Source organism: Trematomus bernacchii, unplaced genomic scaffold, assembly GCF_902827165.1.
Source record: "Trematomus bernacchii unplaced genomic scaffold, fTreBer1.1, whole genome shotgun sequence".
Lineage (NCBI taxonomy): Eukaryota > Metazoa > Chordata > Actinopteri > Perciformes > Nototheniidae > Trematomus > Trematomus bernacchii.
Genome location: NW_022987616.1, coordinates 1,675,001 through 1,689,445, shown reverse-complemented (window position 1 = coordinate 1,689,445; position 14,445 = coordinate 1,675,001). Strand labels below are relative to the sequence as shown.

Below are 14,445 nucleotides of genomic sequence, written 5' to 3'. Positions count from 1 at the left end.
CAGGGCTTTGTTGCGCATATTAAAGCGTTTTCTTACATCTTGTGTTCCAATAATTCTTTAGTGTATATTCTAGTAATTTCTGTTTGCTGCTGTTGCTTATGCCTAATGTATGAATTAATGTTATTTCCTTAAAAAACTCAAATACAGAAAAAATTATGCCAACATGAACTTCTCTACCTCATTTTCCTACCGAGTTCCACTTAGCCCCTCAAAGAAACAATCCGAAAGCAGCCAAAGTCTGAGCTACATGAAGAGTGGAATACAATCTTCTTCTGATTTATTTAAAAGTTATAAAAAGAGGATACATAGGATCAAGGGAGAACTTCCTGAATCAACAGAACTAGCTGCTATGTAATAAACAGCTAACCCATCAGCTGGCTAAGAAACATGACAGAAAACTAATGTTGTTAAGACTTGTTGGAACTAATGATCTGCACTAACTAACTCTACCCTTACCTCTGGAATGGGCTATTTTCCTGTTGCTCACTGCTCATTGATTGCAGATAAGGTTGTGTTTGCCCTGTGATGTGAATGGGAGCTGAGTGAGAGCATAATCTCACACAGGGGAACCAGATGCTTGGTTGCTGCACTTAATGACTACCAATGATCGAGGCGTATTACTGTGGTTATTGCAGCAGCATGCACAATGCATCTTGTGACTCCTTGGTGATAATTACAAATCAGATTCACCCTTTCATTTGTTCATCTTCTGACCTGCAGTGACTTCAGGCCATGTGTAACAAGACCCCTCTATATATTTAGAGGTGCACCACTCGTACAGTATCAGTATACTGATGAAGCTTGAATTGGCTTTAGAGCAGGCTTGATATTTATACGTGCGTGACACACACAGTTGCAGGAACATTGTCTGCAGTGCTTGTGGCACATAGATTTGGAAGCGCTAAAACACTAGGAATAATTTCCACATAGTACAAGTAATGAGGAAAATAAATGAAAGGCTAATCCCACTGACATTCATAATGAGCTGATAACCTATGCACAATTAATATGCAGCTACAATATCCATGAATTAGTCTGTGATTTAAATCTAGACTGAACACATAATTGTGCAAAATGTTTCTTCTATCTGAAATGATTACCATGAAAAGCAAAGTTATATTTGATCTTTCAAGCGTCATTTACTTATTCATTCTTTCTCACTTTATCGTCAATGTATCTCTCCGTTGGAATCCTGTATCCTGTATTTAAAATTTAAAAGAGAGCAGTTGACAAGTTATGATCTTTCTAGTCTTAAGGTATGGTTATGTAATACTTGTAACTGGTAATACCATACGTAAATAAGGGATAGCCAGCTTTCAGTTATATTATATAACACAAATAGTAAACCCTATTGATTCAGGTGTCTCCGTAACCGTGCCATAGTAGGCCTTTAAATTAAGTCGCACGTAAGCTGGTGTTTATATTGGCCCACTCTCTCAAAATAAATATTATACCCATCAATTCTAAAATCGTAGTATTGGTGCAATTGTTACCTACATTTCTTCCTGGTTTACTTTAGTTCTACTCCAGGAGAAAAGCTCATCGTTCGTCCGTTGTTTTCTCCATCATGCCCACCTCTCTTCTCTCCCCCCCCCCCCCCCCCCCCCCCCCCCCCTGCTCAGATTGTGTCCAGCTTCAAAGCCACCGCGGGGTCCCGGGCTGTGTGCCAGCTGCTCAAGGAGTACATGGGCCACCGGGACGGGATCTGGGACCTCAGCATCACCCGCACCGTGCCTGTGGTGCTGGGCACCGCCTCCGCAGGTACACACATTCACTTAAAGGACTATCTGTCAACCACTGCCACATGGTCCTGTACACAGCCAACATGATCATAGTGGTTTTGAATGCACTAGTAATCAGACAAAAGGCAATGTATGCAATATTTACACCATTCTGATCATTGGGACTCATGCAGCAACATTGTCTTAATGTCTCTTATATTTTCTCTTTAGGGGAAATAATCCCCTCCAGCAGCAACACATGTTCCTAACCATACATATCTGCTCTTCTGGACATTTGGGCTATGTGAAAAGGGGTTCCTGCAGACTCCTTTTCACATTATTTGCAAAAAACTGAGATAATAGTTTAGATATTTGATAAGATTTCTAACACACAAGCAGTGTTGTAAGTGCTAATACCATCAAATGTCTCACAAAAATGGCTTTTGTATTTATTAAACATGATTTTATTCTTATTTCCATTATATGACATTGTAAGAAACTCTACAAACTCTGTATTTGCTTGGAATAAACGTCCAAGTTGGTGTTCCTTCTAAAGTGTTGTATACCTGACTTGATTACCGGCGCTATTAACTTACTATAAAAATGTAAACGGCTTCATGTTGTCCCCATCCTGCTCCCCTCACAGATCACTCGGCTCTGCTCTGGAGTATAGAGACTGGGAAGTGTCTGCTGAGGTATGCTGGCCATGCAGGATCAGGTAAAAACTTGAAAGGAACTTTAATCATTTGTACTTAACCGTGAGACTCAAAACAGTGTTTCTTTGTTTAACTCGTATAATTAAAATGTATAGGTTAATGTTATATGGAAAAGTGTGTCTTGGGTTGTTAGATAATAGGAACATTGGATGTAACATTAATAACATAATTGTTCTTTCGCCCCCAGTCAACTCCATCAAGTTCCACCCCACAGAGCAAATGGCACTTACAGGTATTTATTTAAAGTGTTTATGTTGTTAAATTACCCAGATCTTTGTGCATCCGACTGTTTGACCATCTTCTCCCTGCTGCTGTTTCTCCTGCAGTGGATCTGAATGTGTGTTTGCTGATGAGTGCTTTTGTTCCCACAGCCTCTGGGGACCAGACGGCTCACATCTGGCGCTACATGGTGCAGCTTCCTGTCCCCCAGCCAACTCCAGACGTCAGTGTGAGTACCTTTGTACATCCTGGAATGTCATGCAGTTTTAAGAGGTGTATTTACCATCAAAAAGATTAATTAAGTCACTGAATATTAAGTACAAGTGCAAATATCTGTATCACTGCAGGCCTCTGTGTGCTTTTACTGACTATGATCATCAAAGGTTCAAAGGGGCATCAATACATTTTCATAGTACAGAACCTAGAAGTATATTTAAAATAAGAAAAATGAAGCTGTGTACAACAAACATATTGAAAATGTAGAATCGGACTTTCTTAAGAGACAGTTTAGCATCAGTAATCTCCAGACTTTGTGGAATATGTGCAGAATTAAATGACAGAAAACGAATATGTTGTCCTTTGTTCCCCCCTCCATAGGCCCTATGTGATGAGGACCAGGACTCTTCAGACAGAGAGGAAGGGGAGGTGGACGGTGAGGGTCCTTGCGAGGTGCCCACTGTCAGGGTCGCTACAGCAACCCTGAAGAGCCACCAGGGGGTAGTGATCGCTGCTGATTGGCTGGTGGGAGGCCGACAGGTGGTGACCGCTTCCTGGGATCGAGCTGCCAACCTGTACGAAGTGGAGACGTCTGAACTGGTTCACGCTCTCACTGGTACGTAAACTGACACATTATAACTTAGTGCATATACTGTAGTCTATATATATATATATATATATATATATATATATTACATTTTCAAGTATTTATGTGTTGTTCAGATATTGCATTGAGTATGTAGTCATTATCTTCTTCCGCTGTCACTTTTCACAACAGATACAACTATAATTGAAATCATTACCAAATGAAAAGCAACACAATGCAACTTTTGTCTCACCCTATCATTTCCAGTGACTACGTTTCTAAAAAGACATAAAAAATATATAGTCTTTTTATTTTTGTATATAGATCCATATGATTGTATCATTAGTCTAACTGCCCACATTTACCTTTTAATGTAGCATTTAGTGAACAGGAAGCGAGTTAGTGAGACTAAATGGCAGACGTAATGGGCAGCCTTTTCGTTTTATGGAGCACTTTTTATTTTTGTTCCCCCCCAAAATAAGGAAGAGCTGCTCTTCCCTCTAATTAGTGTAACTACACAATAAAATAGATGTAGTCCTGGCCGATTGTTCTACAGAAATGTAATGGACAGGATATACAACATCATTATATTCAACACTTGAAAGAGAACCCATGTTATCAACGTAGAAAACATGTCTCACATTAAAGGGTATCCACACCACAGAGGTTCAGTATGTCTTCTAATGTGTGTGTGTGTGTGTGTGTGTGTGTGTGTGTGTGTGTGTGTGTGTGTGTGCATGCAGGCCACGACCAGGAGCTGACCCACTGCTGCACCCACCCCACCCAGCGGCTGGTGGTCACCTCCTCCAGAGACACCACCTTCAGACTGTGGGACTTCAGAGACCCGTCCATCCACTCCGTCAACGTCTTCCAGGGACACACTGAGTGAGTCTGTCCCCCTCTCACACACACACACACACACACACACACACACACACACACACACACACACACACACACACACACACACACACACACACACACACACACACACACACACACACACGGTTAAAAGTTACATTATTAAGGTGGATTGTGCATTACTAATTAGAGATGCATAAAACAAATCTGGAACAAGTCGCACATTCAACCTCAAGTCATTCCAACAGTTGTAGTTGCTGCAGTCCTTATCTTGCCCACAGGGTGGTGCTGTAACATCTCCCTGCTCTGTAAATCCCTCCGGTACTTTCTGCTTTTTTCCCTCTTTCCTCTTACAGTGCAACATGAATGTACAGAGCCTATTGCTCTAAGCCAAATCCTCCACTTGCCTCTCATTCATTACTGAGCACTTCTCTTCACTTCGACACTTTGCTTTTCTTTCCCCCGCTCTTCCTCTCTCTCTCTCTCTCTCCCTCTCTCTCTCTCCCTCGCTCTCCTGTTCATTTATCTGTCCGTTCCTACGTTAATCCTCCACTCTGTGTAATTTGGCACTTTGCTCGCTGTTAACACTCAATTGCAGACGCTCATTTCAAAGCGATGACAGTCAGGCTTGTCTGTGGCTTTCAATGGCAGCGCTCTATAAGGGCACAAGAGGAGTGTGTGTGTGTGTGTGTGCACGTCTCCATGGGTGTGCTGCCTGGCTGCATCTCTCTGGCAGCCTTTGATTGCGAGTGGGGGGATTACATAGAGCTCATTATGTGCGACCCCAACATGTATAATTCCTGCAGATCCCACTCTAATTCTCTCCCATAGACAATTGGCATAATGAGATTAAACCCCAGTGTTCCACAGTCAACAACAGCCCCTCTTTCCATTCTTCTTTCCAGTTTGAAAGGCCATCGATGGTCTCTAAATGATACACTTTCTTACTTCTTCTTCTGTGGTTGGTTGAAGGCAGCAAACTTACTCAGAATGCTGTCTCGCTCAAAACAGATCAAACGGTTTGCAGAAAGACTGAAACAACTTTAAAAAGCTGTAAAGCTGAAGGCTGTAGTGCTGCCACCTGAACGTTTGAGTGAGGAGGCAATTAGTAACTAACTTGAACTGGCTTATCTTTCATGGAGACTCACATCTAGTGCTGCAGGTACTGATATTTAAACATGGATTTGTCACCTGGTCTGCACAATTTCAAAAGGAGTACAATTGACATCTTCACATTTCTTTGGTCAGATGCAGTCACCCCTCCCCCTAATGATAATCCGTTTACTGAAGCTGCAAATTCTTACATTTTGTTATATACATATGTTTATGTATACTTACATTTTCTAACATACGTTTGCAAATGTGATCATGTAATGTGTTGTTTCAGCTGTAGTGTGAGGGAGATGGTTAGTCAGAGGCGGTTCAGAGGGTATGGTGTTGATAGTGTTTTTGTTTTAGGTCCCATTTGAAAAGGTTTCCTCAGCACTCACCAAAATACAGTTTACTCATCCCCTGGCTTGTTCCTCTTTCCCACCTGTTAGCAATATATCTGTTTTAACCAGGTTCTACATCAGTAGCAGGTTACTGTCTTCCTGCCATTTTTCGTACTAACTTTCTCGAATCTCCAGTATGGCGTAAACAGCACAGTCTCATATCTCTGTGAGAATGCTTTAATCGGAGCGGAGGCTGAGAGCTGGAGGGAGACATCCTCTCGTTTCCACTCTTCATTGGCAATTACAGCTAACGCTTCCTGACAGTGAACCAGGGCAGTTAAAAGTGCAGCACACGCCCTCCATCCAAACCCCCCCCCCCCCCCCCCCCCCCCCGCCGCCGCCATAATTGCAGAGTAATAACTGCACGTGAGCTAACAAAGCGGGCGGCAGCAAACGAGAAGTGACAGCAGACTTGCTCTACAAAAGGAATGCCATGTCACGTTTGTCTCCTGCCATCGGTGGCTTTCTGAGACATTTGATAGTGGTTAATAGACGTGCACGTGTGTGAGTCAGTGTGTGTGTCTTTATGCAGATCTGACATCCAGTCTCTGGAGGAATACACCAGCACTTACCAGGTTCTCAGCGACTGTCAGTCTCACTGCAGCAAAATAGAGTGCTCTAAAACCTTAGTCATCTTTACCTCAATGGTTTCATTCACATGTGTACCTTCTGGGCTTAGGAGTCACCCACTTCCATTGGAATAATCCTTGAGATTTTCATAAAGTCATACATCAATCATTAAAGCACTCATTAGGGAGGAGGATGAGGATCAGAGCCTGAACAAATACTCCCGTTTAGCTACACAGATTTATCATCAAATCACAGTGTGCCGAGGAGCACTTCATTTGTCCTACAAAAGGTCTTTATAAAAGTTCAATGAAATCATGATTTGGCTGTTTATTGTTCATTGGTAGTGACTTACGGTAACCTATGTTGTCAAGTCAAGCATCCCTTAGAGCCAACTGTAAAGCATCCATTAAACTGATCACCAGTTTCATCATTTTACGCATTTAAAGCTTTCTCCCTGCCAGTGTGCACCTTTCCCTCAGTAAGTGTCTTACAGTTACAGTCATATCAAATACTTTCACTAAGGGCAGTGCGAATCTGAGTCTAAGGGGCCTGTGTTACGCTATATAGATACCTCTATAGCACAGCAGGTGTTTTCTCATGTCTCCTCTACTCTATTTCTCTGCTTACTAATCTTCCATGTCGTACCTTTTATGCCATACTTTTGTTACGTGAAATACTGTTTGGACAAGCGTTCAGTACGGATTCTCTGCACTTACAGATCATCAAGTTAACTGGAGATAATTGTATTATATAACTTAATCGTTGTGTAAAAGGTGAATATAAATGCATGATGTGAACTATGGGCTAAATATGCTAAGTGAGAGTAATTACTTTTAATGGAAGACTGTTAAACTAACTGTTAAAGGTCTCTCAGTTAAAAGAAGTGAGCTACCTTGAAGCCAAAATCACACAAAATCTGTAGTCTTTGAAGTTAGGTTTAGGTCGTTTTAGAGGCTGAGACTACAGGTGTAATCTGGGCTGTCACTGACTATACTGTACAACTCAACGAAACACTCTCATATAACCTCAGCTGTCAGTCGAAAGATAACTCTAGAAATAGAGAAACATAAACAGAGGTCCGACGTCTTCTCCCGTCTTGCCCCATCTCTCGTTGCTGGGGAACTTAGGGCTTTATGGCAGGGTCTTCATTCATCTCTCCTTAACTTCCCAACTTTAGAGAGGTCCCATAATTCCCTGTGCCCGCTCGCTCAGTCTCACACCGCAGGGGGTCCTGACCTTGGCTGTCAGACGCTGCAGAGATGCCGTTAAGTAACACTGAACACTTCCCTCCTTCCTCACAACCCGTTTGAGAAACCCTTTGACCTTAATCAACCTTTTAATCAATGACCTTGTCTGATAACGCTGCCCACACACCTCCCATTGAGCACCCCCCCCCTCTCTTTCTCTCTGTATTCCTTAGGTGGCTGTACCCTGCAGTGTCAGAAGGTTCCTGTAACGATACAGCAGTTTCCTTAAACCCCGGCCCCTCTAATAGAACAGAGTTTAGTCCCCTAATTAGCCCTTAATGCCGTGTCAATTTGAATTAAGAGGGAAGCCAGTTTTAGAGAGAAAAAGTCAACGTTCTGCGTGAAGGGAAAGTGCTAATCAGAATCAGAGCCTTTAAGAAACTTCCCTCAACCATTCATTAAACAGGCACAGAAGGGAGGAAGGGAGAAGAAAGCCCTCACAGGAGCCATTGACGTACAGTAATGGATTGGAAATATGAAGGCTCTGTTAAGGTAATGGCTGACTGTAGTGGCATCATGTGGAGCAGGGCAGCGCGGCTGGATAAAAAGGGCAGGGAGGGAAGAGGACGCTGTATGTCAAATAGCTATGTATTATGTCGCAAAAGGTATTGTGTTTTTGGTAGATTTCTATTTTGATTCTGGTTTGAAGGCGACACACTTACACAAGACCTAAAGAGGAACCACTTCCAGATCTGTTGAACTGACCAAGGCTTTGAAATCCTTTCTCAATTTTGATTTGATAAAAAGAAGGTAGGTTATCTTAAATAAAGCAAATCCAAGCTAGCTTGTAAACTTGCCATCAAACTGAGTCAGTTGTAACACATCATGTGATGCAAGTGTGTGTGAAAAAACAAGTTAGTCCATAGTAAAGGTTATAATTGTTGTAAATTGTTGGAGTAGTTAAAAGTAATGGATATGACTGAAATAATGAACAAACTGTTCATATAGTTAACTAAAATAATAGACTAACCATTTATCTAGATATTTAATAGTAATAAATAACTTTTATATAATAATTATGTAAAATAAAATCCAGTTTACAATCCATTCATATGAACATATTTTAGTGGTTGTTATTATTATTATTATTATTATTATCATACACCTTTATTAAAGATATTAAAGTATAGCTACAATGGTAAAAAAGAACCTTGTTGTTTTCCCTTAAGCTATTTTTCTGCTCATTCTTCATGTGGAATGGCGGGATTCAACCTGTAGTATTTGGTTTATGGAACATGATCAAAGAGCGATGTAAACACTGACGTCAGTTTTGAACCCATCAAGTAACTTTCTGAGAGCTACAGCCATGTAACAGGAACTCAGCCAAAGTGTGATCCTGCCTTTCCTATTTTCTCCTGTGGGAAGGTGATGCCTTGTCATATTTATAAATGGTGAATCACCACAGTGTTAACTACCTAATGTTGTACCTGATACATCCTCTCTGCTCATAACACTTCCTGTCACTGTGACGCTTTTGTGGATCTGTCACATCGTTAAGGTGTACGAGCAATTACAGCGTCTGTGGGAGGGTGACTGGAGCTTCTATCAAAAGTTCTCACTCCTGAAACTTTAGTCCTGTTCCTGCTTTACTTTCAGCAATGTGTTGTGGAGTACAACATATCTCATTCCTGGTTTTTCTGTGTCCATCTTTCTAGCACGGTGACGTCAGCAGTGTTCACGGTGGGAGACAACGTGGTTTCAGGGAGTGACGACCGCACTGTGAAGGTGTGGGATTTAAAGAACATGAGGTCGCCAATAGCAACCATCCGCACTGACTCAGCTGTGAACCGGTAGGTGAAAAATATCATAACTATATAAAACAGGAATAGTCATATAATAATAATAATAATAATGCAGCTTTATTTATACATCACTTTTCATACAACACGTGCAGCTCAAAGCGCTTTACAAAATGACACATCACAAGTTCAAAACAAACAAGAAATTCGCCTCAGATGATTTGTTAAGAACTTTAAAAAGGTGCATGCAACAAAATATAACATTTGATCAGGTTAATAAATACAAGGAGGTCAAATGTATGATAATAAAATAAAATAAAGAATGGTTTCAGATGAGACACAAGACGACTGAATCGATGCAACAAAAGTGAACATATAGGTACTACAGAAATAAGAATGCCATAATTCTAATAAAGGTTAAACGATTAAGAAATAAAGAAGACCAACGTAAAAAGAAATATTGCTATTAAAGCATGTTAGATTAATAAAACAAGATAAAATAAAAACAATATAAAGGTAGGTAAATAATAAAAACTAAAAGAACATATAACGTGGGGGGTTGCTAATAAAAAGATGTGTCTTTAGCTGTATATATATATATGTATATATATATATATATCTCGACTGCAGTTCAAAAGTGTGGCCCGGATTCAAAGTGAACTTGTTTTGACCTTTCAGGATCAGCGTGTCCGCCAACCAGAGGATCATCGCCCTGCCACACGACAATCGACAGGTCCGGTTGTTTGACATGAGCGGAGTGCGGCTGGCCAGACTCCCACGCAGCAACAGAATGGTGAGGATGAGAGCAACACGGCCACAAAGGTGTGTGTGTTTGTTCTATCGACAGTATTCTAACATCATAATCGTGTGTGTGCAGGGTCACAGGCGGATGGTGTGCTGTACGGCCTGGAACGAAGAGAACCAGTCGTGCAACCTGTTCACCTGCGGCTTCGACCGGCAGGCCATCGGCTGGAACATCAACATCCCCGCCCTGCTGCAGGAGAAGTGACGCAGCTGACACACACACACGCACACACAGTGAAGTAGGAGATGTACATATAGACACTGTCGTCTGTGGCCTGGCACATACATATTGACCCCGGGAAGCATTACAGTTCAGTCGTCATGTATTTCACAGACGAAATGCAGATGTTAACATTTGGTAAGAGCTTCTTTTGTTGTGTTAAATGACTGATATGGTTCCAACATGTGTGCGAGGCCACAGATCTCCTGCTCCTGCCCCTTTCACTTATTTAGCATGCGATGTGAATTGTGACACGGCTAGTCTGATTATTTTTGGTTCCTGGCCTTTTCTGTTTTAAAGTATATATTTAAATCTACAGTTGTACGCTGCTGTTCACATCACTGTTGTTTATTCACGGCTCTTGCATGTTGATAATCTCGTTTTGCAAATGTGACTTGTAAAGAGAACAATTATAGGGCCAGGAGAGCTTGTAGAATATGATGTAAAGCCGTTGTGTATATACTGTATTATGTCGTGGCCTGATTAAGTGCCCTGTGGTGCAGGTTGTTGCAAGTGTCTTACAGTTATCTCCCTACAAAGGTTGGAGTTTGGCAGAGATAGCGTTGTTCTGTGAAATGTTTTTATCCTTTTAGTGAGACTTCTAGATATACAGATTGGTCATCATGGAACAGAAACGTTAATATTTAGTTTTGTCACTTGCTGGGTCATTCAGTTGTCTTAAAATGTTAAGAATCTGCTGTCCTATAGATTTGAGTCCTTGCCTATTACCTTTGATATTTTCACTTCACCACCAGCCTCCATTTTCTTTCCAGATTTTGTTAATATTAATGATGATACTGTAACTGCCTTGTTCCATGTTTACAGTAAGTTTATTTTTGCTCTATTCTGCCTCTCTGTCAGACTGCAACGAGTCCAGAGCATAGCAATAAGGGGACTCCACTTCTGTTGTTCACAAATATTTAGTAGGTCTGTGAGTGGGATGTGTTCGTAATCAAGTACTCCCAACATGTTGCTGTGTCACTACTTTTAGCCATAATATGTACCTAGTGTTAGTGAGAAACGTGTTGACGGCTCCCCAAAGTGAACTTGTTACGGTTTATTATTGTGCTCTAGAAACAGCCTGTCAATAGGAAGCTATAGTGTTTACACTTGTGTGAAGTCTTCTGTTAAGTCTGTGACATGGACTCTTTATCCAAATTCAGAAGCAATAACCCAGCTCCTTTATGTTTCTGGTGCTCAGAGTAGAGCTCCTCTGTCTTGTAAATCAATACGTCTGACTTAAACAAGCTCTGAATCTCACTTTGAGAACGATAAGGAAACCCTTTGTTACATGTGCAATATCCCTAAACAGGAAGTCATGCTCTAGTTTTTGATTGTGAGATGTTTAACTTATTTCCGTGCTGTAGACCCCATCAAATGATTTCTCTGTACATGTGTGACTGCTGTAGATGTACATAAGTATGCAGAACTCCCAAAGATGGCTCCAGACGTTACACTGTTTCAATCAACAATAGAGTCAGCATGGATTTTGAAGTAGCACAGACCTAAAAATGTAAAAATCGTATTGAAATACCTTACCATTGCTTTGATGCCTTATCCTCCTGAGCATCAAGCTTTTCCAAATGCTTGTTATATAACTAGTTGTAATCCACTGCAGCGTGCAGATAGGATTTTTTATTTCTGTTTCATTCAGGAAACTCAATCTTGGGCCCATTGATATCAATGTCATTTTAATTTGCTGGAAGACAGGCAAGTCCGGTTTTGACCCGATATATTAATACCAGCTCGGAGGAAATATGATTTTGGATTGATACATTAAATTATTGTGTTACAGAATGGAAGAAGGTAAAAAAGTGGATGGGCTTTGCTTCATTGTAGCAAATCATATCTATTTCATACTTCAGTATGTGATCTACTTTGCATATGATGGGTACGTGCTCTCTGACACTTTCCAATAAAATGTGTGATTTACCTTTCCCAATCTCTCGTGTCTCTTTTTGAACACTGCTCCCCCTTCATATATATACAATTCAATAACTTATATATCAGTTTGAGGATTGCACTTCATTCATACGGCTGTAAATCTGCTAGTTTGGAATAATGATGTCTGGTATTAAAGAAACGGGAACCATAAGGGATATACATATATGAACCTACAGTAGTGCTGAAAAGATTAATTTCCCACTGAATGATATGACACTTAATATTTTTAGTTGTGTATACAGCTTTCTTATCTAACTTGTTTTTTTTTCTTTAGGTAACTTCTGAGGCTTGTAGAGAGTGGTTGGTTTGTTTGGTCACTGTTGAATAACTGCTGTTCTGCATTCAAGCCAAGGCAGCTCAGCTTCTACACGGCCGTCTTGTATACACCAGGGGTCCAATGATACTAAAGCAAACATTTTGGAAACACAACATAGTGTACGTAAATATGCAACAACAAAAAAAACGAAAATATGCAAAAAAAACGGTATAGTCGGCAAAGGTATAGTGTGTAGAAACCAGGCGTGTTGTTAAAAATGACAGAAAAGTCATATAGCATGTTGAAAAAAAGTGATAGTATAATATGTCGACATTTTTTATACATAGGGGGACTCATCTAAAAGTTGGTTACGGGCATAAGGGGGACCCTTATCTAAAAAATGGGTTACGGACATAAAGGGGGACACTTATCTAAAAAGGTAACTTTTTATAAAAAGGGGAGACCCTTATCTAAAAAGTCAAAAGAGGGATGTGTCTTTTCTGAAAATGTTTCCATATTTTCGACAAAACTATATTATTTTTCATGAAAATGTGGACAAACGTTACTGTTTTCTTTTGCATATTTTCGACAAACTATACTATGTAGTTATATCTGAAATTCTATCAAACTTTACACGTCGTTTTTTTGCATATGTTCGACATTTATACTATGTAGTTTTTTCTGAAAATGTTGACGTACTATAATGTTGTTTCTTCATAGTATAGCGGAAAGAACTCCACAGTATAGTATGCAGACATTTTCAGAGTAAAGCTATTAAAAAATATGGAAAAAAACTATATAATATTTTATGTTGAAAATAAAAAAAAAACTGGACATTTTATGGTATGTTACAAATACTGTAAAAATGACATAGCATGACATGTCAAACATTTCGGAAAAAATTACATAGTATCAGGGACATGCAAAAAAAAAAAACAGTATGATGAAAATATGTAAAGAAACAAGAAATGATAGCATGTCAAAATGATCAGAAAAACAACATAGTAAAGTATGAATCAGGTAAATGTTAAACTAAGATCCACAGGTTTTTAAATGTTTTGAACACTTCCAGGATGTTTTGCAGTGATGGAAGAAGTAGCTTATTCTGACCCTTTTCCACTTTTATGTGGTTAAAAGTTAAAATGATATATTATACTCTAAAGTAAAAGTACTGTATTGAAAACATTACTTGAATGAATGTTCATGCATTAACACTTCAGTGTACTTAAGGTATAACAAGTACTGGTTCTTCAAGAAAAATGACCCAATGGCAAAGTACTGGTAGTGAGCAGCAAAGAGAATTATTACCTTGAATCTGCAGCTCTCCTTGGCTTTCAGTGATTCTGGGCTCATTGTGTGTCTGTCAGGCTCAGCTCAAGTGTTTCAGTACTCTCAGCTGCAGCAGGCTGGCTTCAGATTAAAAGCTCTAAAAACCCACTGTAGAGTTTACATACAGGAATTTAGTAAAGCGTCGTCACCATCACTGACAGACAGGACATATTGGACTTAGATTCATCAAATGGACACAAACTAGATCTAAATGAATAATAATGTTGTTCCTTAACGGCTAACTTTGCTAGCAGGTTAGCCCAATCAACTTAAAAGGTGACTTTATGTCAATGTTGTTTTTACCACCAGTTTCTGCTGACCCCATGTGGGGGGGGGGCTATTGCTGGTTTGACATTAATCTCCATGTCAGAGGTTTAGTAGTCAAATGTCAATTGAATAGAACTGTAAAAGAAACTCACTAGCCAGAACGTTTTAGAATGACCCGTTGTAATGTAAAATATGAATATGGAGCGAGACATGTCGTCAAAGAATACAGTGAAATTAAAGTAGCCTATAAATAAAGA

General features: G+C 40.0%; 1 protein-coding gene across 4 annotated transcripts in view; it reads left to right on the top strand.

Annotated features, from left to right (window-relative positions):
• LOC117484116 (WD repeat-containing protein 37-like) overlaps window positions 1-14,445 on the top strand; it is a 31,490-nt gene that overhangs the window by 5,766 nt on the left and 11,279 nt on the right. For 2 of the 4 annotated variants that reach the window (XM_034132572.1, XM_034132571.1), the window contains exons 6-14: window positions 1,623-1,761; window positions 2,368-2,439; window positions 2,625-2,669; window positions 2,809-2,885; window positions 3,254-3,488; window positions 4,202-4,343; window positions 9,285-9,419; window positions 10,047-10,161; window positions 10,246-10,406. In XM_034132572.1, coding sequence (XP_033988463.1) covers window positions 1,623-1,761; window positions 2,368-2,439; window positions 2,625-2,669; window positions 2,809-2,885; window positions 3,254-3,488; window positions 4,202-4,343; window positions 9,285-9,419; window positions 10,047-10,161; window positions 10,246-10,377 — 1,092 coding nt within the window. In that variant the 3' untranslated portion in view covers window positions 10,378-10,406. Of the gene's footprint in view, window positions 1-1,622; window positions 1,762-2,367; window positions 2,440-2,624; window positions 2,670-2,808; window positions 2,886-3,253; window positions 3,489-4,201; window positions 4,344-9,284; window positions 9,420-10,046; window positions 10,162-10,245; window positions 12,330-14,445 lie in introns of those variants that run through there. The other 2 variants (XM_034132569.1, XM_034132570.1) reach the window with 1 other exon arrangement.